General features: G+C 38.6%; 6 protein-coding genes and 1 long non-coding RNA gene across 9 annotated transcripts in view; 3 read left to right on the top strand and 4 right to left on the bottom strand.

The window, feature by feature from the left end:
* Positions 1–10: 10 nt before the first annotated feature.
* On the bottom strand, positions 11–2,211 carry LOC112459547 (nuclear transcription factor Y subunit B-4). Its single transcript, XM_025023719.1, has 2 exons — positions 1,870–2,211; positions 11–936 (listed from the first exon to the last, which is right to left on the bottom strand). Exons 1-2 carry the CDS (start codon positions 1,976–1,978, stop codon positions 392–394), a joined length of 654 nt encoding a protein of 217 aa, XP_024879487.1. The 5' UTR covers positions 1,979–2,211; the 3' UTR covers positions 11–391.
* Positions 2,212–2,428: 217 nt separating this feature from the next.
* On the bottom strand, positions 2,429–4,717 carry LOC112459543 (leucine-rich repeat-containing protein 59). Its single transcript, XM_025023713.1, has 6 exons — positions 4,379–4,717; positions 4,066–4,125; positions 3,837–3,959; positions 3,554–3,767; positions 3,272–3,481; positions 2,429–3,012 (listed from the first exon to the last, which is right to left on the bottom strand). The coding sequence occupies exons 1-6, from the start codon at positions 4,568–4,570 to the stop codon at positions 2,711–2,713; spliced, it is 1,101 nt and encodes a 366-aa protein (XP_024879481.1). The 5' UTR covers positions 4,571–4,717; the 3' UTR covers positions 2,429–2,710.
* A 132-nt stretch (positions 4,718–4,849) lies between these two features.
* LOC112459540 (transcription factor 25) lies at positions 4,850–8,403 on the top strand. 2 transcript variants are annotated; one of them, XM_025023711.1, is made up of 9 exons: positions 4,850–5,066; positions 5,176–5,449; positions 5,529–5,920; positions 6,011–6,239; positions 6,412–6,665; positions 6,738–7,047; positions 7,182–7,475; positions 7,560–7,747; positions 7,990–8,403. In XM_025023711.1, exons 2-9 carry the CDS (start codon positions 5,315–5,317, stop codon positions 8,012–8,014), a joined length of 1,827 nt encoding a protein of 608 aa, XP_024879479.1. In that variant the 5' UTR covers positions 4,850–5,066; positions 5,176–5,314; the 3' UTR covers positions 8,015–8,403. The 2 variants fall into 2 exon arrangements, with proteins under 2 accessions (XP_024879479.1, XP_024879478.1); XM_025023710.1 differs by having other exon boundaries at positions 4,852–5,066; positions 6,008–6,239.
* Positions 8,404–8,590: 187 nt separating this feature from the next.
* LOC112459542 (actin-related protein 3) lies at positions 8,591–10,776 on the bottom strand. The gene is made up of 6 exons (XM_025023712.1): positions 10,599–10,776; positions 10,119–10,299; positions 9,702–10,016; positions 9,301–9,615; positions 9,001–9,219; positions 8,591–8,913 (listed from the first exon to the last, which is right to left on the bottom strand). The coding sequence occupies exons 1-6, from the start codon at positions 10,640–10,642 to the stop codon at positions 8,734–8,736; spliced, it is 1,254 nt and encodes a 417-aa protein (XP_024879480.1). The 5' UTR covers positions 10,643–10,776; the 3' UTR covers positions 8,591–8,733.
* A 1,148-nt stretch (positions 10,777–11,924) lies between these two features.
* LOC112459548 lies at positions 11,925–13,332 on the top strand. Its single transcript, XR_003041336.1, has 2 exons — positions 11,925–12,220; positions 12,344–13,332. It is a non-coding gene; the product is annotated as an uncharacterized LOC112459548 (long non-coding RNA).
* Positions 13,333–14,618: 1,286 nt separating this feature from the next.
* On the top strand, positions 14,619–17,606 carry LOC112459559 (UPF0764 protein C16orf89 homolog). Its single transcript, XM_025023733.1, has 7 exons — positions 14,619–14,721; positions 14,991–15,089; positions 15,496–15,642; positions 16,125–16,423; positions 16,583–16,718; positions 16,948–17,050; positions 17,293–17,606. Exons 1-7 carry the CDS (start codon positions 14,619–14,621, stop codon positions 17,432–17,434), a joined length of 1,029 nt encoding a protein of 342 aa, XP_024879501.1. The 3' UTR covers positions 17,435–17,606.
* A 681-nt stretch (positions 17,607–18,287) lies between these two features.
* The window catches only part of LOC112459558, a 7,686-nt gene continuing 4,798 nt past the window's right edge, over positions 18,288–21,175 (bottom strand). For both annotated transcript variants that reach the window (XM_025023731.1, XM_025023730.1), the window contains exons 2-5: positions 20,040–20,112; positions 19,801–19,962; positions 19,250–19,403; positions 18,288–18,908 (exon numbers count right to left, since the gene is read on the bottom strand). In XM_025023731.1, the coding sequence (XP_024879499.1) occupies positions 18,793–18,908; positions 19,250–19,403; positions 19,801–19,962; positions 20,040–20,111 (504 nt within the window). In that variant the 5' untranslated portion in view covers position 20,112 and the 3' untranslated portion in view covers positions 18,288–18,792. The remainder of the gene's footprint in view (positions 18,909–19,249; positions 19,404–19,800; positions 19,963–20,039; positions 20,113–21,175) is intronic.

Here is a 21,175-nt window from a genome sequence, read left to right as displayed (position 1 = left end):
TTTTTTTTTCTATCCTTGCTGCATTCGAGAAAGTAAAGGAAAACCACCCCAACCACGTCGACCGGGCTTCTCGTTTCGCGAAGTCTCCTGGTTTATTTACGCTCACGCTTACAAGTTGCTTCTTTACAAAGATTAAAGTTACTTTCTCAACTTTACCCTCCGACACTCTCCGTTCTCTCGGCCGAATCTTAATAATGATCATCGTCTTAATGTTAAAAGCTTAAAGATACTTTGCTACGCATATTGCTAGGCGAAAAAACCGTTCCTCTTTTCCACGCGATTGGATCTGCATACGCGATCGTCATCGATGCCCATGATTCACAGATCACACAGTGTGTCTCCGTACAAATACGATAAATACTTATATCAATATCACTTTAACTCCCGATGATCAGGAAAGCTGAAACTGCATCTGCTCGTTCGTCGAGTAACTGTAGATGACAGAGGAGTCGGAAGTGGTCACGCTGGCCGCCGTCGCGGTAATAGCGAACAACTGATCCTCGTACATGCTCTGCGGCTCCACCTTTCCATTGCCAGTGGCCGCCCCGGCGTTGGGCGGGTTGTCGCCCTTCGTCGCCTCGCGATACTTCTGTAGGTACACTTTCAGCGGCTCGACGTAATTGTCGAAGCCGAGCGTGGTCATGGCGAACAGAATGTCCTCACCATTGATAGTTTTACGCTTCTCCATGTGACACCTGTCGCTCGCTTCCGACGTGATAAATGAGATGAACTCGGACACGCACTCTTGAACACACTCGCGCGCGTCCTTGGCTATCTTTCCAGACTCCGGGATGGCCCTCTTCATGATCTTGGCGACGTTCGCTATCGGCAGGAAGCGATCCTGCTCGCGTAGCGGCCCGCCGCCGGTGGAAACCCCGGGGCTCTGCAATGGATCGCCCGTGCCGTGATTCGAGTCATCTGTGTTTTCGGGATCGTCTGTTAAAAAAAGAAAAAAAAATCAGTTTGTTAAGATTTATACATTGTCTTACTACCCAAGGGATTTGACTTGTAATCTGGTCCACGACGACTTACAAGGGAATACCATGTAAATATACATTTACTTACAATGTAAATATACCGTCTAAATACAAGTATCAATCTTTTCGTAAAAAAACATGGAGTTGATACGTCCCTACATCTTTATGGGCTGGTTGTTTCAGCCTGTTGCTAAACTACCTAATAGTTAAATCATATGTATGTCTTTGTTTATCCTTTAAGGGTCGGCTGTTCCAACCTTTTGGTAAACTAACTAATAGTTAAATCATATGTATGTCTCTGTTTATCCTTTACATTAAACAAAGATAGACATATGATTTAACTATTAGTTAGATTACCAACAGGTTGGAACAACCGGCCCTACATTGGACAAAGATAAACATGGGATTTAACTATCAGGTAGCTTACCTACCAGTCCTATATCTCGATAAGAGCCGGTTGTTCCAACCTATTGATAAGCTACCTGATAGTTAAATCACATGCCAGGTAATTTAGCAACAGGCTGGAACAACCAGCCCTAATACAATTTACGCGAGGGTTCAAGAACGCAGGCACGTGCTCTCTCGGCAGAAATTCAACACGCTCCACTTCTTCGAGGCAATCGACGGATAAAAATCGTTCGTTGTTCAGCGATAAGAGAAAACAGAAGGAAACTGAAGGTCAAGAAACCTGTAAACAGTGGCAAACTGTGAGATGTAAACAGTCTATCTACAGTCCGAGGAGCTACACGCCTGTATCTTCCTCCCCCGCTCCGAGAACCAGCCTATTCTATTTTTGATTAAAAAAAAAAAAAGAAAAATACAAGGATGCGGATGAAATTCGGGGCTGTTTTATCGTTTCTCAACGTTAGCTCCCGAGGGAACGCTAACCTACCTTCCATGTCGTCCGACTGCACGCCGATGTAGGACGTCGCAACGGCGCTGCCACCCAGGAACGTCGGCCCGAGAGGACCGTCGTCTCCGCTCTCGCCGCTGTTCTCCATCCTCGGTATTATTCGCGCGCGAAGCAGATTGAACGTTTTAACCTGTTTCCCCGCCGTTGTTTTTACGCCGTTGAAAAACGGAGTCCCTCGGCTCAGGCTGCGTGGTGCGTCGTGTGCGGGCGATCCACGAATTGTCTGTTATTAACGCGGCGGCCAATCAATTCACTTCTCCGTAAAAACGTAAGGTTGATTGGCTACGGCGTCCTTTTCTGCCATTTTCTACCGCGCGCAGCGTTTCCGTCTCTCCCGCGCGCGTAACTTCCGGGAGGGAAGGAAGTGGCTCTAGGGACTTTCCTCCCGGTCACTTGAAGTCAGGCGTCGTCGCATTACATACATACATATGCGCGGCACATTCGAATACCGTAAAAACTGGGTCCGATTTAAACATTTATTTATTTTTTTTTTTCTTAAGAACCTAAAGGACGAAACGTTGAAAGGTAAGTAACCATGTTTATTCGGAATATCTCTTTGTTTATTTTTCGATGAAAATAAGCTCTTTTATGATACAACAAAATCTCAAAATGCATTATATATTTCAGTTATTTCAGTTATTTTCAAATACCTTTCTTATTGTATTACGGAACTTTTCGGAATGGATTCTGTTCGTTGTTTAATCATTTCCTAGCTTTCTATTGTTTTCTAGGATCGAAATCGAAATAATTCCAATCGGAATCTATTTCGAACAGTTTCATAATACGTGCCCTGATATCCATAATTAACGCAACCAAAGTTTTACAGCTCTTTCGCCGCCTTGCTCGTGCCACTCTCGAATTGTGTCCTGTAGAAATCGTTCGCAGCATCGACAATCGACTTGATCTGCACGGTCGCGATCTTTATTACACGCTGCAAATAATCGGTGGTTTGTCGATGATAACTCTTCAACGGCAGGCCCGATAACGTTTGTGCACTTTGCAGAAACGTGTCCGTCTGTTGCTCGTAACGCCACGAGAGTATTGTCAGCGCGACGGTGAGCAACGAGCTGATCACGAAGAGCCACACGATCACGCACGTGAGCGATCGGCACAGCCCAGTGCCTGGAACAGTCATGAAACCCATACGTGATATTAAAGTAAACGTAAACCTCGCGAATTAAAGGTCAAGATTCCAGCAAACACCAACCAACAGTAACATCGCGTCAATGTTATTATTTCCTACTTAACATTGTAACACATGTATATTATATTGCATGTGTTTTATATTGTATTATATTGCACTTACGTTGTTGAGTGGGAAATAATAACGCAATGTTACTGTTAGTTAATGTTTGCTGGGAACGAATGTTCATCAGTTTACCTGTCGAGCTGTACGATTTACGCGCGGATGCGGCGTTGGACGACGACGACGATCCCGTTAATCTCACGCTATTGCTATTGTCCTGCGAACGTCCGTCGCTCTGCATCGGAGAATCGATTTTATCTCCGTTCGTCTTCTCCCTCTCTGCGTTTCTCTTCCTCTTCCTCTTGCCCTCCTTCTTCGTGCTCGTCACCTCCTTGTCCGTGTCGCCTGAAATTACGCAGTTAACGTTATGCGCGACTTGAGTGACTGCTACGCATAGTGAGTGGCACACATACACACCTGTAGCATTATTTAATCTACGTAATCTCTCCTCCTCGATGGCGAGCTTAACGTTGGACAGATAGCTGACGATATTACGAGCGCACGCCTGACACTCGCGCATATTGCTGCATGGTCCCGCAACACTGGCCACGGCCTCGGTCAAGGGGTTTTCCTTCAGATCCAACCACCTTAGATTTTTCAATTCGCTTAGACTCAGAGGTAATCTGCTGATCTGTAAACGACGCAAATTAAAAATGCAAATTTTGTCAAAGGGTATAAAAAATAAAGAAGGCTGTTTTACCTTGTTGGCGTATAAATCCAAATGTTTCAACTGAGTCATCTCGCCGAAATTTTCGGGAAGTTCGACCAACATGTTCCTGCTGAGGTCCAATTTCACAATTTGTTTTAAGGTAACAAAAGTGGCCTGCAAAAGATGGTTCATTCCTTCAATGTTTACAATAGCACGAGAGTGTTTAATTTGAATATTTAAATTACATAAAAATCCTCACTGAATATAAGGACTAACGTACCGGCAGAGACACCAGAAGATTGGTTGATAAATTGACATTTGTTGCTTTCCTAAGAGATGCCTGAAACATAAAATAATTTGTAAGGAATGTTACACCGCAAATTACTCCTATTTCTCTCCTTAAAAAGTATTGTTAAGTTAAATAGCGCTATTAAGTTAAATAATGCTTGTCCCTCGACTGTCTGCGTCAGAAAAATCATGTAAAAGATATTTTAATGTTCAACACAACAAGTACAGTTAGCAGATTCCCATATGCATTCCGTTCGGTTCTGAAAAAAAAAAGCAAACTAAAGAGCAAACTAAAGAGGACTCACGATTTCTCGCACAGGCACTTCCTCCAAGTCGCACAAGCTGAGGTCCAGGGTGTCCTCCTTCAGCTTGTCCTTCACGTCTTTCAGCTTCAGTTTGACGGTCATGCTTGATCGAGTCTCGCGTGAAACGGGATCGCGGGTCACTCCTTCGTGCGTCTGCGACGTCAGATTGCGATTATCGTGCCCCGCGCGCATTCCCCGACTCGTACACGTAAGCAGGTGCACGCATCCGGCTTGACATGTACACACCAGAAGGCTCACACGTGGGCGGTGAACGCGAATCGCGAATTACCTAGGCCGACCTAGGGGCTGCGCAGCGCAGACTCGTCCTCGCGTTCTCTCGCGCGTTTTCACCGTTCTGACGACCGACGCCGACAAGGATAAACCCGATAAACTGCGTGACGTGTCGAAAGAGGGAGAGAGGCCAGAAAGAGGGAGAGAGAGAGAGATAGAGAAGGAGAGAGGGGTTTGTCTCTTCTCGTCGACTCGCTTGGACTCGCTCGTCGTTAACCTTCCGCTAAACTCCTCACCGTTCGCCAGCTTTGACGTTCGACTCGGTTACCGACGGTCTCTCGTGACCTCCAAATTTCCTGTATTTTGATCGAAAACTGAACGAAGCCCTCTTCCAGAGCATTCCAGATACTCTTCCCAGTTCCCACTCTCGAGGTGATCGTCCGTCTGCAGTTAGAAGGTAGAACCGCATCGTGTGTGTGTCAGTGCGCTAATTCGCAATCGGATGTAGAAAATGTGTGCCAGAATGTTGTATTGATTTCGACGAAGCTGGGTAATAAATTTTACAGATTGCCGGAGAGCTGGTGAATATTCGAGGTTTACGAGGCTTGGAATCGCAGGCATTCTCGCGACGAGAGACAGCTGGCAATCTCCCACTCTTGAAAAAAATACATTCCAGATAGATATATAGATATATACATATCTAAAATGTCTACGCGATACATGAAAAAACTTTACGGCAGCGACGGCTGGACCCTCGAGAAGGATAACGACAATGCGAGTGACGCGGAAGTCCCGGTGACCAGCAACGCCAAATCCAAGTCTTTCAATGTATTCGACGTGGTATGTAGAATTTGTAAACGTTGTCATTTTATTCCCATCTGGATGACGGCGATGTTGACGATAAGATGTGTGCCCACAGTTGAATCAGAACTCCGATAGGGATGAGGATACTGATGACAGGCAGGAGAACGAGGATGAGGACCTGGTTGTAAACAATGCAGATTACAACGATACGAAGCGTAGAAAGAGGAAGAAAAAGCATAAGAAGTTGGAGAACGAGAGAGTCAAGAGCCACCAGCAAGAGCACGACGCGGAGTGTAATGAAAACATAGACGAGATTGAACGAAGCGTAAGGGAGGTGAACAAATTGCTCGGCGAGCCGCTGCCGGGTTGCAGTAATGAAGTTTTGGAAGCGCAATGGGTTAATGGAGTATCCAAGGAAAACATATTGACCGTACAACGCAAACACTTGAATCCATATAACGAATTGAAGAGGATCTTTGGTAGTAAAACTATAGAGGCTACACAAAGGTACAATTACATTTATACTTGATATATGGATAACGTATGTCGTAATTTACAAGTTTTTGTTGAGCAAGAAGTACTCTATTCTTGCAGCAGGAGAAGCAACAATAAAGGCCGTGGGAATTTAAAGAAGACATGGTTGATTTGCCCGCAAGATAATACCTGGGTACCGACTAGAAAATCTGGATTATCCATGTCTTTAGATAACTCTATGCAGACTACGGAGAATGTACAGTACTTTGTATATGAACATAGCGCCTCGTACAAAGAGATACAGCATAAATTCTTGCAAGCCGTTGAAAGTCTGAATCCAGAGAACATAATTGTGAGTAAAGAACGAGAGATCGGATAGTAATATTAGATTTTGTGCTTTGCAATTCTGGCATGGAATCTTTAATTGTTTTGTCATAATATAAGTTTATGTACTAGTAACAAAAATTCTTTTTTACTTATATCCATGTGGTATATAAATGTTAATACAAGTTATTATGTTTCAGAATATAGTAAATGCCCATTCTTACCATATAGACTCCCTCCTGCAGGTATCTGAAATGTGTAAAATAAACGACGACTTAGCCTATGCAGCAGAATTTATCAAACGGGCTCTGTACTGCTTAGAATGTGCGTTTCATCCATTCTTCAATATAACAACCGCGCAGTGTAGGTTGGACTACAGAAAGCAACAGAATCGTGCACTTTTTATAACGCTTTTTAAACATCTTGGGTTTGTCGGTGGACGTGCTTGTTATAGGTAAATACCCGTAAAAAGAATATTAGAGCGAGCAAAATGAGACTTTACATTAATTTCTATGAAAAATTTCAGAACAAGCTTGGAATTTTGTAAATTACTTCTGTCATTGGATCCTGAGGGTGATCCACTAGCAGTGGTCCTGTCCATCGACTTCTACGCCTTAAAAGCCAAAGAATATGAATGGTTCATAAAGTTTTGTAATCTGTGGGAAGACTCCAGAAATTTAACTCAACTACCGAACATAGCATATAGCCTGGCCTTGGCTCACTTTCGTCTAGGAAATAAAACCGATGCCGATACGCTTCTGCAAAACGCTCTTATCATGTTTCCGCGTGTATTGATGCTCTTATTGGAGAAATGTAGCATACAAACAGATTCGAAGGTATTGCAGATTTAAAAAAAAAAAAAAATCTTTCTTATAGATACACCATTTCCTGAAAATCTATTATTTCAGAGCACGATGAGTGCTTGGAAGAAATGTTACTCTTACGCTCAATAAAATATTTCATTTCTTAGGTAATGTCCCACGAATTCTTCAACTCTAAAGCACAAGCTAGCACATCACCGGCTCTAGAGAAGCTGCAAAAATTGTATGTAGTGCGCAGCTTCCATCTCTGGAAGGAAGCAGACATTTTACCGTGGTTGGAGGAAAATGTGCACGCTGTGTTAGGTCGAATTGAGTCTAAAGATGATTATATCAAGTACTGTCAAGTAAAGCGTAGCAAGCGCTATCGGGGAAAGCTGCCAAGAAACATTTTGAGACACATTATATTATCAGACTTGCAAGAAGTTGTAGTTAACGGTCAGGAGGTAATGTCTCGTACTCTACGAATGGGGTTAAGAAGTATATGTATCAATACAACTTTTATTAAACTTATATATTGCTTGTTCCAGATTCAGGGCGAGGACCCAATGCTGTCACACGATCCATTGCCGCCATTAGACAGCATCGATATTTATAAAAGACCTACGCCAAACGATAGACCAGTCGAAAGCAGTTCAAATTTCTTTTCCCTCTTTTTCTCTTCACTTTTCACGGACATCAATGGCGCAACTGCTGCTTTAAATGATTTGAATCTATTGTAAGTACATACGTAAAAAATAAAAAGTAAAAAAATGGAAGAATAGGAATGCAATATCTCGATTATTCTCTTGTAGTGTTATCCATCATTCATAATTAAATTATTCAAAATAAGTTGTTAATTATAATACGGGCTATTGCAAATTAAATTTTCATACTCCTAAATTACATATAAATTATATATGCGCAATTGAAAACATCAGGTGATATTAATTTAATGATTGTAATTTTTGTTTTGTTTAGCGAGGAGAACGATGACCACGCATAATAACGACTTCCCCTAATTGTATGGAACTTTACAACACTAAAAGAAGAAATCTACATAAATTGTGCAATTTTAAATAACACACATACGTCATTTTAAATAGTACATGTAAAAATGCAAAAAAGTAGTTTGTACATCGATAGTTCAATATCCAAGATAGTTTCCGATTCGTTAGATTTCGTGTACAAAGAAATTTCATGTATAAAAGTGCAATTTTGTTAGAATTTCTGCTCAATGTAAAAATGCTTCTGAATATATCATGTAGCGTTGCATTATTGTGCATCACTACATAAACCACAGATAATTATTGTAACATCATCTCATAAATCTGTTATTATATATATGCATTTTTTTAAACTTGTAAATATATATCTATACTGCAGTAAATACTATACATAGTAAGTTCTATGGAAGTGCACCTCTCATACACAGCATGAACGGCGATTGATTAAATCTTAAGAGAACAGGAATATATAAACATACATTAATTTTCATAATCTAATCATGAATTCAAATCATGTACTCAAACATACCAACATGATTCTGTAAAAAGTGAAAAAAATCAAGTGTACAAACAAGTCGAAATCTTTGAATTACTTTTAATTGCGTTTAGCACCATGTTAGAAAAAACGGAGTAAATTATCTGAGTCCTTACATTTATAAATGACAATAATACTCTTAGAGAAGTGATTTCCGATCGTTGTGCTCGTCCCATTTATTTCTTAAACCATACTGTGAAATACGGGATTATAACGACAAATTCCAGGACCGTACTCTTGGTATGCCTTCTTCGTGTGGCAAACCGTGTAGAATTCTGGATCACTGGCTAGTAATGCGCCACCATACCACACCGCGCAACGTTGCTTGTGATGCGATATCACGCGGACGTCTATTGGTTTTGGCTGGAATATAAAAAACCGAATTATAATAACTGAATACAAAGCGTTATTACCGCTCGTAAGCAAATTGCAAATTATCGCGATACCTACCGTAATGTGGCTACCGCTTAGCGTTTCGCTGAGCTTGAGCCGCGTGTCGACGATTTTCTTGATGTCGCGTTGTAATCGTCTACCGAAGTCTTTAAACATGGTGGAGCCACCCGATAATACGATATTACTGTACAATGGTCTCCTGACGTCGATTGGGCAGTTTTGAATTACGTCGTCAACAATTTCATTGAGCGGCGTTGTAAAGTCCGGATTGGAAAACTGTGAAGTATTTAGATATACAGAAAACATGTAGAAGTTAATTATATAAATTAGCAGTTACATGCGCGGATAATTACTCACTTCGGGATGGAAGAATATTTCCGGTCCCAGAAACCTTTCGTATCCGACATCCACCACAAAAGGTTGCTTGGTGATACTGTTAATACCTTCGTATTTCTTAATTTTCGTAGGATCGCTATCGTATTTGGCAAATTCCTTCGATATATCCGGACATATGTAACAGTATTTCTCTTTGATTGACTTGGCTGTTTCTAACGATTGCTCAGGCGGTATCCCAATCTCCCGTTCCCTCAGCAGACTTTGTATGAAATAGGTAATATCGCGACCAGCGATAGGAATGTGCTTTATACAACTTCCTATGACAAAACCTTCTGCCTGCAAAAGCACAAGAACTATTAATAGATACAAAAAAGCGTGACTTTAAAACGATATCTGACGGAAAAAACGATTTCTGAACGCACCACTGGAATCACGTGAGTTACACCATCTCCGCTATCGACAACGACGCCCGTTAAAGTGCGGTCCTCCACGTTCTTAGCTGTCCACGAGGCTGCTAAGGCGAGGACGGCTTGCACAGCTATGTAAAGTCCCGGCACGTTAAACGACTCGAACATAATTTCCGCGGTGTATTCACGATTTTCCGGGGTGTTCAAAGGTGGCTCGGTCAAGAGGAAATAATGATCCTCAGGCTCCGACCTGAGGTATTTGAAAATGCATTGTTGTAAAAACTTCTCCATCAAGTCCCAATCTTCCACCAGTCCATGCCTCACTGGATACTGCGAGTTAAGAAAACAAAATGCATCCGATAAGTACATGTCGTCGGGAAAAAAAGAGAGAAATGAGTCTCGCTTCGAGCAAGCGTGCTTGCGTGTAAGTACTTTGATCGAATATCCAGTGGCCTCAAAAGCCTCATCCCCGATGTAGGCATCCAGGTCCTCCACGCCCTTCGTAATTCTCCTCGCATTATTATCGCCGACCTTAGCCGTCTCCTTGATAGCGATCGCTGACGGTATGGTCAGCTGGGGCTCCTTATTGCCCGCGAATCCCAGTTTCGTGTACCTGCAAGATAACGCCACGATTAGATAGATAACCACGAGCTGTCGAGCGTGTCGAGATTGCGCGTGGGCGGCGAATATTTTTACGCACGTCGATAAGATTTGCCGCGAGACGAAAGGGTTCTTTTATCAACGTAAGGATACTGGTGAATCACTGCGAGGGGTGAAGGGGACGCGGTTCGCAGTGGGTCTGGCCGAAGTGCGTGTCATCCGATGACAGATCGAGTACCTAACCTAAAAAAACCGAGCCCGCCCTTCCTCGAAATTCATAGCGTTCCATTGTCCCGGGGGGATTGCGCTTACCCTGTGCCCACGTCGATGACGCACGCGGGGAGACGTCCGAGCATGATTCCGGTCACACCGATCGCCCTTGTCCCGACAAAACACACCCGCGGCCGACGACGGTCGCGGCTAACCAAACGCCAAGCCGCCGCGAAACGATACCACGCCTCACCTCCGGCTCCGGCCTCCGGCTCCGGGCTCACGGTTCAACGCACGCCGCAGCGACACCCGGACCGACGTATACTTGGCAAACTAATTAAAAATTATTTATAATTATCTTTTCCAATCGTTTGGAAATCATTTGGAGAAATTTGAAAGAAGCTTTTTATAGAGTTTGGAAAACTATACAATAATTGAAAATTAATTAAAATCAAATAAGCCTAAATTTTTTTTCTTATCCAATCGCTCTAGAATCATTTGGATAAAAGTGTCGAAATATATTTTATTATTTGGAAAACTACTCTCTATTTTAATAAAAATTAATTAACAATTGTAAACGATACCGGAAATAAGTTGGCGCTAGAAGTTCATATTTTTAAAATAAACAATAGTTCAAACTAAACTACAAGACATCATATCCGCGGCGAATCTCGACGGTAAACGGCGCTGTGCGGAAACATCTTCGATTTGATCGCCGTTATTAGCATATGTTCCGCCGAATGCGCGAATGTTTATCTTTCGTTATTTTTATTGACGGGGCAAACATCGCAATGTTTGAAACGCGATAAAAATTGGTCAGAGAATTATATATTTGTTATATTTGTCCAAATAGAATAATTGAATGGCAAGTCTTAGCAAACTACAGAGATGAACATCAGATATCGAACGAACATTAAATCATAACGGCTAATGTTTTGCGGAATGAATTAGCATATATAATTGATTCTTATATATTATGTTATATATGAAAACTTCGCTTATTTTTTTCTAATCGAATCGCTTATTTAAATGTTTCAGAAAATAAGGAAAGCGGAAAGCATTACATTGATTCAACGCGAGTCTGAGAGAAGGAGGAGGCTTGGGAGAGGCATCAGACGCAAAAATGGAACAACTTTGATGCGGTAAATATTATTTTTTATTTTGTGTAAGAGTATTTTTTTTGTTTATTCTTGAGCCTCTTTATTTCGCCGTTTGATTAGAAAATAATAGTTAGAAGGAAAGGAGTAATTTAATAATAATTATTATATGTATAACTTAATATTATATGTATTAAGTGGTATTATATAATATACATACATATATTTATAACACTATTGCATTTGCAGATGTAGCGCGGATGCGCACCAGAACGATGTTTTATCGGCAGTGTCGGAAAATGAACATGGCTACGTAGTACCAATTTCGAAAATGGATGTACTGGCGGTAGTGTCACTACAGATGTTAAATCCGTATCCGTATCAAAAAGATCCTCTCTGATCCATATCACACTACGCACTGGAGTCATTGGAAATTGCGGACGACCGAAGATTAGAATAATTATAATTCGGCCAATCCTTAACCTTCATCCTAATCGGTTCTGCTCTGACGAACAACGGGATTACGTGCTCACACACGTGCACCTCGACTTGTGTGCGTATGGGCGAAGGGTTAAGCCTCGGAGAACTGTCAAAAGTGGATGTCAAAGACGGTGGACGATAAGTGCAGTAAGTATCGTCACAATGATTAACATCGTACAAATCCGCTTCTGTTGCGCGATTTGACGTTTCAGGGAGAAAGAGAGAGAGAAAGAAAGAGAGAGGGTGTTGATGGAGATTTTAATTTAATAGATACGGCGATGTGGAGCGTTGACTGTCACCATCACGACGAGCCGCTCGTCAAGAAGTAGACCATCCGATTGCCTCGAGGAACATGGACCGAATCCCGGATGACCGAGGAGTTCCGTCACTCGCCGTCTAGTGGGGATCCAGGAACGTGTGCTGAAGTGTACCCACAGCGGAGCACCGTGACCCGATCACGTCCCCAAGGTCCGATCGAAGGATGCGAAGGATGCCTACTGACATTTTCCTGGGAAACAGCGGCACCCTTCATCGCTCCTTGATGTTCATACTGAAACTCGGCTGGCAGTCGAGATTCCGCTTGCCCGTGCTCCTGGTAATCGTCTTCGTCGCCATGGACTACAGGCTGCAGCTGGAGATCGAATTCGGGGACAACGCGGACCAACACGATGACCTGTGATCTGAAATACACAAGATCGGATAAATAATATAATACGTATACATGAGATAGTTTCTACTTCGAAACGCGAAAGCAGAAACGCGACCTGTATTGGACTGGAGCGCTTGGAAAGTAGCGTTAACGGTTGATCGGTAGTAATACGTTTTTTCATACGTTTTAAACAATTTCAACTCGCCGTTGCAACTTTGTGCTTAGTACTTGTTGACTATTGGCACTTGGACTTGCCAGACTCTCCTCTCCTCTGACATATGCATTTGACATATACAATTAATTTAAAATTTTTATAATGCTATTTATCTTATATAATATAGTCTAATGTATTATTCTATCTTAATGTGTCTTATAACATATTTATATCATAAATTATACGAGTACATTGTCTAAATTAAACTGATAAGCATAATTTAATGGAATTTTATTACAGAAGTTTGTAACAAAAAAATAGGTATGAGAAAATTGAATTTCAGAAAAATCTCTGAGAAGTAAAATTGAGATTTTTATTTAACCGTAAAAAAAAAATGAATACAAGTAGCAGAGTTAATAGAAGTTTAGGAAATATACGAAATTGCATGAAAGGAAACACTTACGACTGTTTTTATTGCTACGACTATTTATTCTATTTATAAACTTCGTGATTATTATAAGAAAATAAGAAATAAATATAACAGAAAGTTTACGACGTTTACTTGTTGCATGCAAAGATGTAAGATAAGTCATGTCAGAAAAATGATATGAATATAAGATAGTTTTAACTGAAAAACTGAATATAAGGCATATGCATAAAAGGGGCTGATTTTGTAATTAATTCTAGCGTATTGTAAATTGCTTATATGATATATGACAGTTGTGTTATGAATAAATAAACAGGAGATCATTTATTTTTTAGATATGCATTACGGGTTTTTTTCCTACTCATTTTTCTTAAGTAAGACACGTACCTTTATTTATTTATTATATCCGATAATAAAGCAGAAGATTAAGTTGTAAATCTTTTCAAAAAGATCTAAATTTATTTTTGTGGAAACGTACATATTTTTATGATGCTTGATATTTTAAAAATATATTTTTGATTGTTGGCCGAGAATTTGAAAATGCATTTTAAATACTTAATTGTCTTCTTGAAAAGTATCGCTTCAAGAAAAAAAAAATAGATTACTTAAACATGATTATAACATGATATACTTAATGTATAGCATTGAGATTGAAATATCTATTAAAGAAAAGCGGGCAGAAATTTTTTTGCCACTTATCTTAACTTTAACTTTGAGAATTGCTCCAATTAAATTGTTTTTTTTTCCGTACATTTATTTAATACAAAATTCTATATTTAACAAGTTTTTCTAACGTTCAAAAGCATGTGAGAAGAAGAAATTTAATCCAGAGAAATCGAGCGTCATAAATTAGACATATAATAAATTAGAATTCGGGATTTTATTACTCAAGAAACCTTATTATTCCAGGACCTTTAAAAGAATGATGTATTCTTTAATTACAAGCTACCGTGCATGGGGCAGATAAATAACTCTTTTTCAATTCCATCGAAATACAAGCGCCGCTGAAAATAGAGAGCGAATCTCTATGTGGTCGGTAAGCCGCGATAATCCAGCGTGGTCCCGTGGAGAACACTTTTCCTATCGGGACACGTCCGCTTTATGAAGAAAAAGTGCTACCACGTGCTTCGGGCATTTACCGATTCGCTTCGGGAGCATCGCGCTTTTTCTTCATCGAAGAAGCAATTGACGATAAATTTAGCTGACGTTTAGTTTAGTACTTTAGTCGATGCTCGATCGGCTCACGGTGGGGGTTCGGCTTATATAGACGGCGTGCAAATGAAGTTCGTCGGTTTTTCTTTACACGGCCGTGCCGATGGAAACTAGAGTTCCAGGATTTACCAGTGTCCTCGGGATCCTTCTTCTGTTCGCCTGCTTCTCGTCGCGAACCGAAGCGGCATTCGATCCCGAAAGTTTCCGTGAGTGAATTAATAACGCCAGTAAACAGAATAATAAATGCGTGTGGAAAGCGAATTCCAGGAGAACGGTTTTAAGTAAACTTGAAAAAATTCTTTTATTGAATTAAAAATATATTATTCCGCGATACTTCAAGAAGATCGAAACGTATGTTGGACACGTTTCTCTTGTCTCGATTAATGCAATTTTCTTGTCGAACACTCTTAAACATTTGAAAGAACTTGTCTCGAAATGTATCAGTTAGAATGATAAAATATCGATCGCGTTCTAGAGCAAAAACTAGTTGCCCTGCAAAAGGTTCTCGACTACATGAACGACAGACCAGGGCAGATGAATCTGGACGCTGCTTTTGGTGTTACCTTAACCGAAGGTAAAGAATCATATAATAAATAAATACGAAATGCTCATTATGTGTAAAATAATTAAAAAAGAGCCCAAAGGGCCTAAATACAAGCAAAAAAAGGAAGTCTAAGTTAAAATGGCTATAGTTTATTGTCCTAGAGTAGACAAAGGTGACGTGAACTTTCGATTCTACTGTCATCAAGTCATCGGTACAAAAAAAATCATTATAATCGCCAATTAGAATTACTGAACAATAAAATGGCGATAAATAATCGCATATTTTCAGCAAGAATTAAATTTAACAAATTAAGATTTCTAAAATTTGAAGCCTTAATTAGGAGCCAAGAATTTCAAAATGGATATATAAAAACACAAACACACATTTGTAATATAATTTTAAATTTGGTGATCAATCTGTCTTTCTTCATTAAAAGCTAATTTGGTGGCGGCGCTCCTGCACGAAAACGTGCAACATCTGGAAGATAAATTTTTCGTCGCTCTCAAGGAAATGGTCGCACTGTCCGATTTGACTCGAAGAAATTTGATGACGACTATTGCGAAGAACGAAACTAGATCTTTAAGCAAGTACCATAGATATATAATAAATTAAGTATTTGTCCTTCTTGGTTGTATTTCACTTTCTTTACTGTACACGTTTTTCGTATTTTAAATGACGCAAACTCAGGAACTTATGAGAGAGATAAAAAGTGCAAATAATTGTAGAAAAATGTAAAAAAACTTTTCTAAGAAAAAAAAAAGAAATTGATTTTAAGTGCTAAAAAATATTATCTTCTTCAACCGCACTAAGGAAAATTAGAAATTTTACGAACATTAGTTATATTACTATATTTATGTTATAATTTCTCACTTAACAATGTAAATGCAATATGTTATATTTATTTTAATCAACAAAATAATAATTTTTCAAAATTTGGATTAATTAAAACTCGCGTTTTTTTTCGTATTTAAACGCATATTGTTGGAAAACTTTCTCAGTTATTAATTAACATGCTACCGGATGTCACATTATCGGTCAAGTTTCGTGAGATGCAAAGTTTTACAGTGCTAACGACTTTAAACAATCCCAATCTGTGGATAAAGCCTGTATCGTGGACGAGGGTCCTTTCGAGATCGAGATCCAGTTCCAGTCAGTTATTAAGCTATTGGGAAGTCGTTCGATCGATGTGGCATGGAATGCCTAATGAAACGGAAAGCGATCAATGTTTAGTCAAAATTATGCGTAGCAGTTTAAAAGAGGAATGCGAGATTCCTGCCACTTGCGTCGCAACATTGACGAAGGAAGATGATACTACCGGATATCCTCTTACGCATAGACTGCTCATCGTTCAAGTCGCTAAAGCAGTAAGATATAATTAGAAAACTCCTAACTGCCATATCGTTTTACTTATTATATTACACGCGCGTATTACGTTCACAAAAGCGAGAGAGGAAGGTTTTTCTTTGGCATTTTTCCGCTTATCTCTGTGTAAGTTTAATTAATAAAAAAATAACCGGTTTTAGATGGGATGCGGGGAAGTCAAAACGGCATCGCTCTTCTCTTTGGTACCCGCGTATTGTGCCAGAATCCTTCAGGATCTCGTCAATCTCGAAGCGTGGAACTTCCCAAAAATTGCGCAGGATCTCATGATGGAACAAAGTGCGGACGATAAAAATACTTTACGTATTGAATCCTTTAACTACGGCTCGCGTTTCGAAAGAAAATCGATCATGCGCGAGGCATGATCGCATATAATATAGATTTGACGATTGTGTATATATACACGCCTTTCGCAGCTGAAGGGTTAAATATAAAAAGTATATAGAAAGTGTATACATATATAAAATAAAATGTGATAAATATTGCGTGCCTTTCTTTATCTTTTCAGTCGTTTTATGTGGCATGGAAGGTTACTACGAATTCGTCGATAAACACTTTGAAGATGTAATATTAAGCTGGCCTCACTCGAGCGGTTGCTTTGGCGTATCCGGGTAATTGTTCATGCGTTACGAATATATTTTTATGCATAAAAATATATTCTAATTATGCAGTTATAATATTGTATTATGTCACAATTAACACAAGATGTACTATTACAATAATACATAAATATGTCAACTTCAGCCTAGAATGCATTATCTGTATATTTAATGTATTAATATTAGAGATTCTACATGCATTCATTGAACATTGTGCAAAAAAAATATTGTAAACGTTATGTTGAATGTTTCAGATATTCTAACGAACACAAAATCACTCGGCGATCGTCATCGAAAACTGACTTTGGATGCGACAATCATACGACAAGTGTTGCCGCTGCGAGTCTCGCCGTATTTATTCGGGAAAATATAGAAAATGCTCTCAGTCAGCCTTAAATTTTTCTAGTTTGTAAACCGTTTCTTTTTTATATAACACTTATATTTCTTTTTGTTAAATTGCAGATCCGATTTTCTTTGTTAAAATTTTTCTCGTTATAATTTTACAATTTTTTACAACAAGAACATCTTTTGATTTAGCTAGATGATTGACTTATATATTGATACGCAATACGCATGCAGTAAAATTTAAAAAAATAATTGTATATATATGTACGTATTTCGTAAAATATGTTTTAAAAGGATTGTGTTACTGTTGTGAAACTAAAATATATTTATGTGTAATGGATATATTTTGTAAAAGGATTTATTTAAAAAGATATCATAATTTCCAGAATTGCAATAGATGGCTTAGAAAAAAATTGATTTATTCGTAACATTAACACGTTGAAAATTAAAATAATTAAATAGTATAAATAATTACAATTAAAATTAAAATTATAATATAATTAAAATTTAGGTTGGAAAAGATACAATGGCACACGTTATATAGCAGGAAAAAAAATTAAAGTAAACAATTAAAATATAGAGATTCACGTTTTATAATGGTATTACGCGCAAAACGTACTTTATGCCTGGTACTTTCGCTGCTTTCTCTTAACAAATTAAAAAAATTAAATAAAGACAAGTTAAATTTTTGACTCTAAATTCTATCTTAATTATTATTGCTGTTATGTTTCGACAAGGGCAGTATTTTTCTTTGTTGAAAATTTATCTTAATCTATGTCTATGTTAATGCTATTTGGTATTTAATTAATAGCGTATAAAAAGCACGTTTTCTGATTCATTACTAACCACTGATTAATAAATTGCACTTGGAATATTTGACGCTCTAGTCGCTCGAAAGCAGAACTCTTTAAAAAATTACGGGAGTATTTATTTGTTAGGCAAAATAATTAATAATAGTTATAATAAATACGATGTTATGTACAAATGTCCTAAGTTTACGCTTACTTTACGCGGATTACAGGACGCTCCTGTAAAACATCCGGTCATGTAAATCGCAATATATCGTGCTTTGGTGCAAATAAAAACTGTGACAGAAATATCTTTATGACACTGTTTACACAGATTTACAGTTAACAAGAAGATATTCCCGCGTCGTTAATCGGATAAATAATGACTGCAAGAAAAATCGGTTTTAGTCCTATATGTCATTCGGCGAATCAGAGATACGGCGAAAACGGCATATGAACCACCGCAACTTGTAACCGATTGTAACAACGTGTTGTGAGTCGACACGAGTTTATAAATGTTTATACGAGCGGTAGCGGTTGCTGCGGTCGCCACGCCGTTCTCCACGATCGCTTTCGCAGACAGGCCCCTGCAATCGTATCTATACACATTCAATCTTGCCCTCATGCTCGCCGGTAATTGTATGGTTTTCCATAAGGACCCATTCTTTTGTTCATCTTCTCGATCCTCAGTTGCTGGAAATAGCTGTACACTACCAGCCACATGTACGTGTATACCACTGCAAAAGATTAAAACGATATTAAGTTTTGGTGAGAGTTTTACATTCGCTATTCGCTGCACAAATATTGTCTCAATTTCTATGAATTTCTTTGATAAAAAAAAACAATTTATTTCTGTTATTAATCTGATGCTATTAAAGATAAATGGTCTTTATATGTATATTAATTGAAATCGATTAATGTTTCTACATATTGTCAATAGTCTTGTGACTTCAATGATTTTTTTGTTCCCGATCGTAATAATAAACAAGAAAGGAAATGCCTTTATTTTTAAATTTTTTTTTAATGACAAGAATTTTATTGAAGATTTGCGGTTGCACTTAAAGTGTTAAATACTCACCGACAGCAATTAGACCGAAAACGAGCCAAAGAACGCCATTAAGAACTTCGCTGTTTATGAAGAACATAATTGAGGTGTAAAGGACGCTCACAAGAAGAGCGACGGCCAGCATAATGCCCAGAACCACCCATGGAAGCATCATAAATGTATTTTTCTGCAAACAAAACCGATTAGCGTTAGAATTATATTTTATTTATAAAGTATTACATAAAATATTACGTAATAAATAAATTAAGAAAAATACTCATATATATGTATATTATATACTATATAATTGTATATTATTATATGTAATATATATTTTAATTGTACACAATCAATACACAATATATAATTAATGTACAAGATGTATAAAAATCATTATTTTTATCGTTAATTATTGATTTCCCGAAAAATCTACGGCAATTTACGAAAATATTTTAGATTTAGAATCTTTAAACATTTAGCAACTTTATATAGTTTAATCTTATTTCTAAGTCTTTTTTGTGGTTTGATTATTCTTCTGCGATTTATTATTGTTATACAAAGACACAATGGAAATATGTCCTTACTCTTAAGGCGCCGATTATGAGCAGCGTAGAAATCAGGATGGTCATGCAGAGATTTATCGCGAAGATGATCTTCACGGCCGTCTTGTCTAGGATGTCGACGATTATCGTTTTCCATTCTACGTTTGCCGTGAAGATCAGGATCAGGGAAATCACGGCTAGTACCTGCACGAAAGCAGATTTGTGTAGTAATTGAATCACGTGCGAGCTGTGGAAATGACAGAAATGATTGTATAACTTACGATTCCACATACTCCGCTGAAGATTGTTCCCGTTTTCAGGGAACAACATCTGCAACAGGTCGTCAGCTGCATTCTAAAATTAAAACAAATTCCGCTCTTTTATCAAACTAATAAAATATCGAAATAATAAATATATATTATATTCATTATCACAAATATAATTCTATTATACGTAATATTTCGCGATAATATTCATTTTGATATAAAATGTTAATCGAATTATACTCCGCGTCTCTCCTTCTTCTCTTTTATTAAATCTGGTAGACATCGATGTATCATGATAAATGAAGAATTACCAAAGGCATTTGCTAACAAATATAAGATTTGAAATGAGTTAGCGTCCTCCAATCATTAACTTTCAAGAACATCGCATAAAGAGACTAAAGAAACTCTACTTTTAAAGACTCCGTCGGCTCATCTTTTCACGACTATCTCGATCGAAGTAGATCCGAATACGCTTTGCATAATTCCATCGCATATCCGCCACACCCGCACCTCACCCACCGATTGCGGAACGATGACGTGATAGCGGGTTACGGAATATTGGGCGATGATGCGACAGGATGATCCGTTCCCGGCGCGATGTATATCGCAACATCGTACGCGAAGTCGATTCATGTTATGTCGAGAATAAGGGAAATTTGGGTCATTGGCATGAGGGCCGCGCGCGCTCACGTCTATTTTAGACACTTAAGAGAGTCGCGTGTTCGCCGTCGCTGACCTTCCTTCCGGCGTTTATTATTATTTCTCCAACACCCAGGGAGATCCGATATCCGGCGACGGGAGATATAGATACATTCTCGTCTGTGAAGTAAAACCGCCCGTAATTATATATGTTTAGCATTTTAAATACCACGCGATCTTTCTACAGTTATTTTTAAGGCCATCGATACACTGTTAAATTCGTAGTCTCCAATTATACTCAATTTGAGTCATTCTTAACCATTTTTATAGGTCGCCACTGCTCCTACTCAACATGTCGTTAATTTAACTAAAACAATGTTAATTTAACTAAATAAATATGTTAAAAAATTTTTAATACCATGCGATCTTTTTACAGTTATTTTTGAAGCCATCAATACACCATTAAATTTGTAGTGTCAAATTATACTCAATTTGAGTCATTCTTAACCATT

Source organism: Temnothorax curvispinosus, unplaced genomic scaffold (genome assembly GCF_003070985.1).
Source record: "Temnothorax curvispinosus isolate PA1 unplaced genomic scaffold, ASM307098v1 QBEX01009904.1, whole genome shotgun sequence".
In the NCBI taxonomy this organism is placed as follows: domain Eukaryota; kingdom Metazoa; phylum Arthropoda; class Insecta; order Hymenoptera; family Formicidae; genus Temnothorax; species Temnothorax curvispinosus.
Note: the sequence above shows the minus strand (reverse complement) of the source record. Positions and strands in the feature narration are given on the sequence as shown.

Excerpts from the sequence above, each read along its gene's own strand:
- LOC112459547 (XM_025023719.1), bottom strand. The coding sequence starts at position 1,978 with ATGGAGAACAGCGGCGAGAGCGGAGACGACGGTCCTCTCGGGCCGACG. Across the intron at positions 937-1,869 it reads GCAGTCGGACGACATGGAAG|ACGATCCCGAAAACACAGAT; the intron begins GTAGGTTAGCGT and ends TTTTTTTAACAG.
- LOC112459543 (XM_025023713.1), bottom strand. The coding sequence starts at position 4,570 with ATGCGCGCGGGGCACGATAATCGCAATCTGACGTCGCAGACGCACGAA. Across the intron at positions 3,960-4,065 it reads ATCTTCTGGTGTCTCTGCCG|GCCACTTTTGTTACCTTAAA; the intron begins GTACGTTAGTCC and ends CATCTTTTGCAG. Across the intron at positions 3,768-3,836 it reads TGGATTTATACGCCAACAAG|ATCAGCAGATTACCTCTGAG; the intron begins GTAAAACAGCCT and ends CGTCGTTTACAG.
- LOC112459540 (XM_025023710.1), top strand. The coding sequence starts at position 5,315 with ATGTCTACGCGATACATGAAAAAACTTTACGGCAGCGACGGCTGGACC. Across the intron at positions 5,450-5,528 it reads CTTTCAATGTATTCGACGTG|TTGAATCAGAACTCCGATAG; the intron begins GTATGTAGAATT and ends GTGTGCCCACAG. Across the intron at positions 6,666-6,737 it reads GGTGGACGTGCTTGTTATAG|AACAAGCTTGGAATTTTGTA; the intron begins GTAAATACCCGT and ends GAAAAATTTCAG.
- LOC112459542 (XM_025023712.1), bottom strand. The coding sequence starts at position 10,642 with ATGCTCGGACGTCTCCCCGCGTGCGTCATCGACGTGGGCACAGG. Across the intron at positions 10,017-10,118 it reads CCACTGGATATTCGATCAAA|TATCCAGTGAGGCATGGACT; the intron begins GTACTTACACGC and ends CTTAACTCGCAG. Across the intron at positions 9,616-9,701 it reads TAACTCACGTGATTCCAGTG|GCAGAAGGTTTTGTCATAGG; the intron begins GTGCGTTCAGAA and ends GTGCTTTTGCAG.
- LOC112459559 (XM_025023733.1), top strand. The coding sequence starts at position 14,619 with ATGGAAACTAGAGTTCCAGGATTTACCAGTGTCCTCGGGATCCTTCTT. Across the intron at positions 15,090-15,495 it reads TGGTGTTACCTTAACCGAAG|CTAATTTGGTGGCGGCGCTC; the intron begins GTAAAGAATCAT and ends CTTCATTAAAAG. Across the intron at positions 16,719-16,947 it reads GGATCTCATGATGGAACAAA|TCGTTTTATGTGGCATGGAA; the intron begins GTGCGGACGATA and ends TTATCTTTTCAG.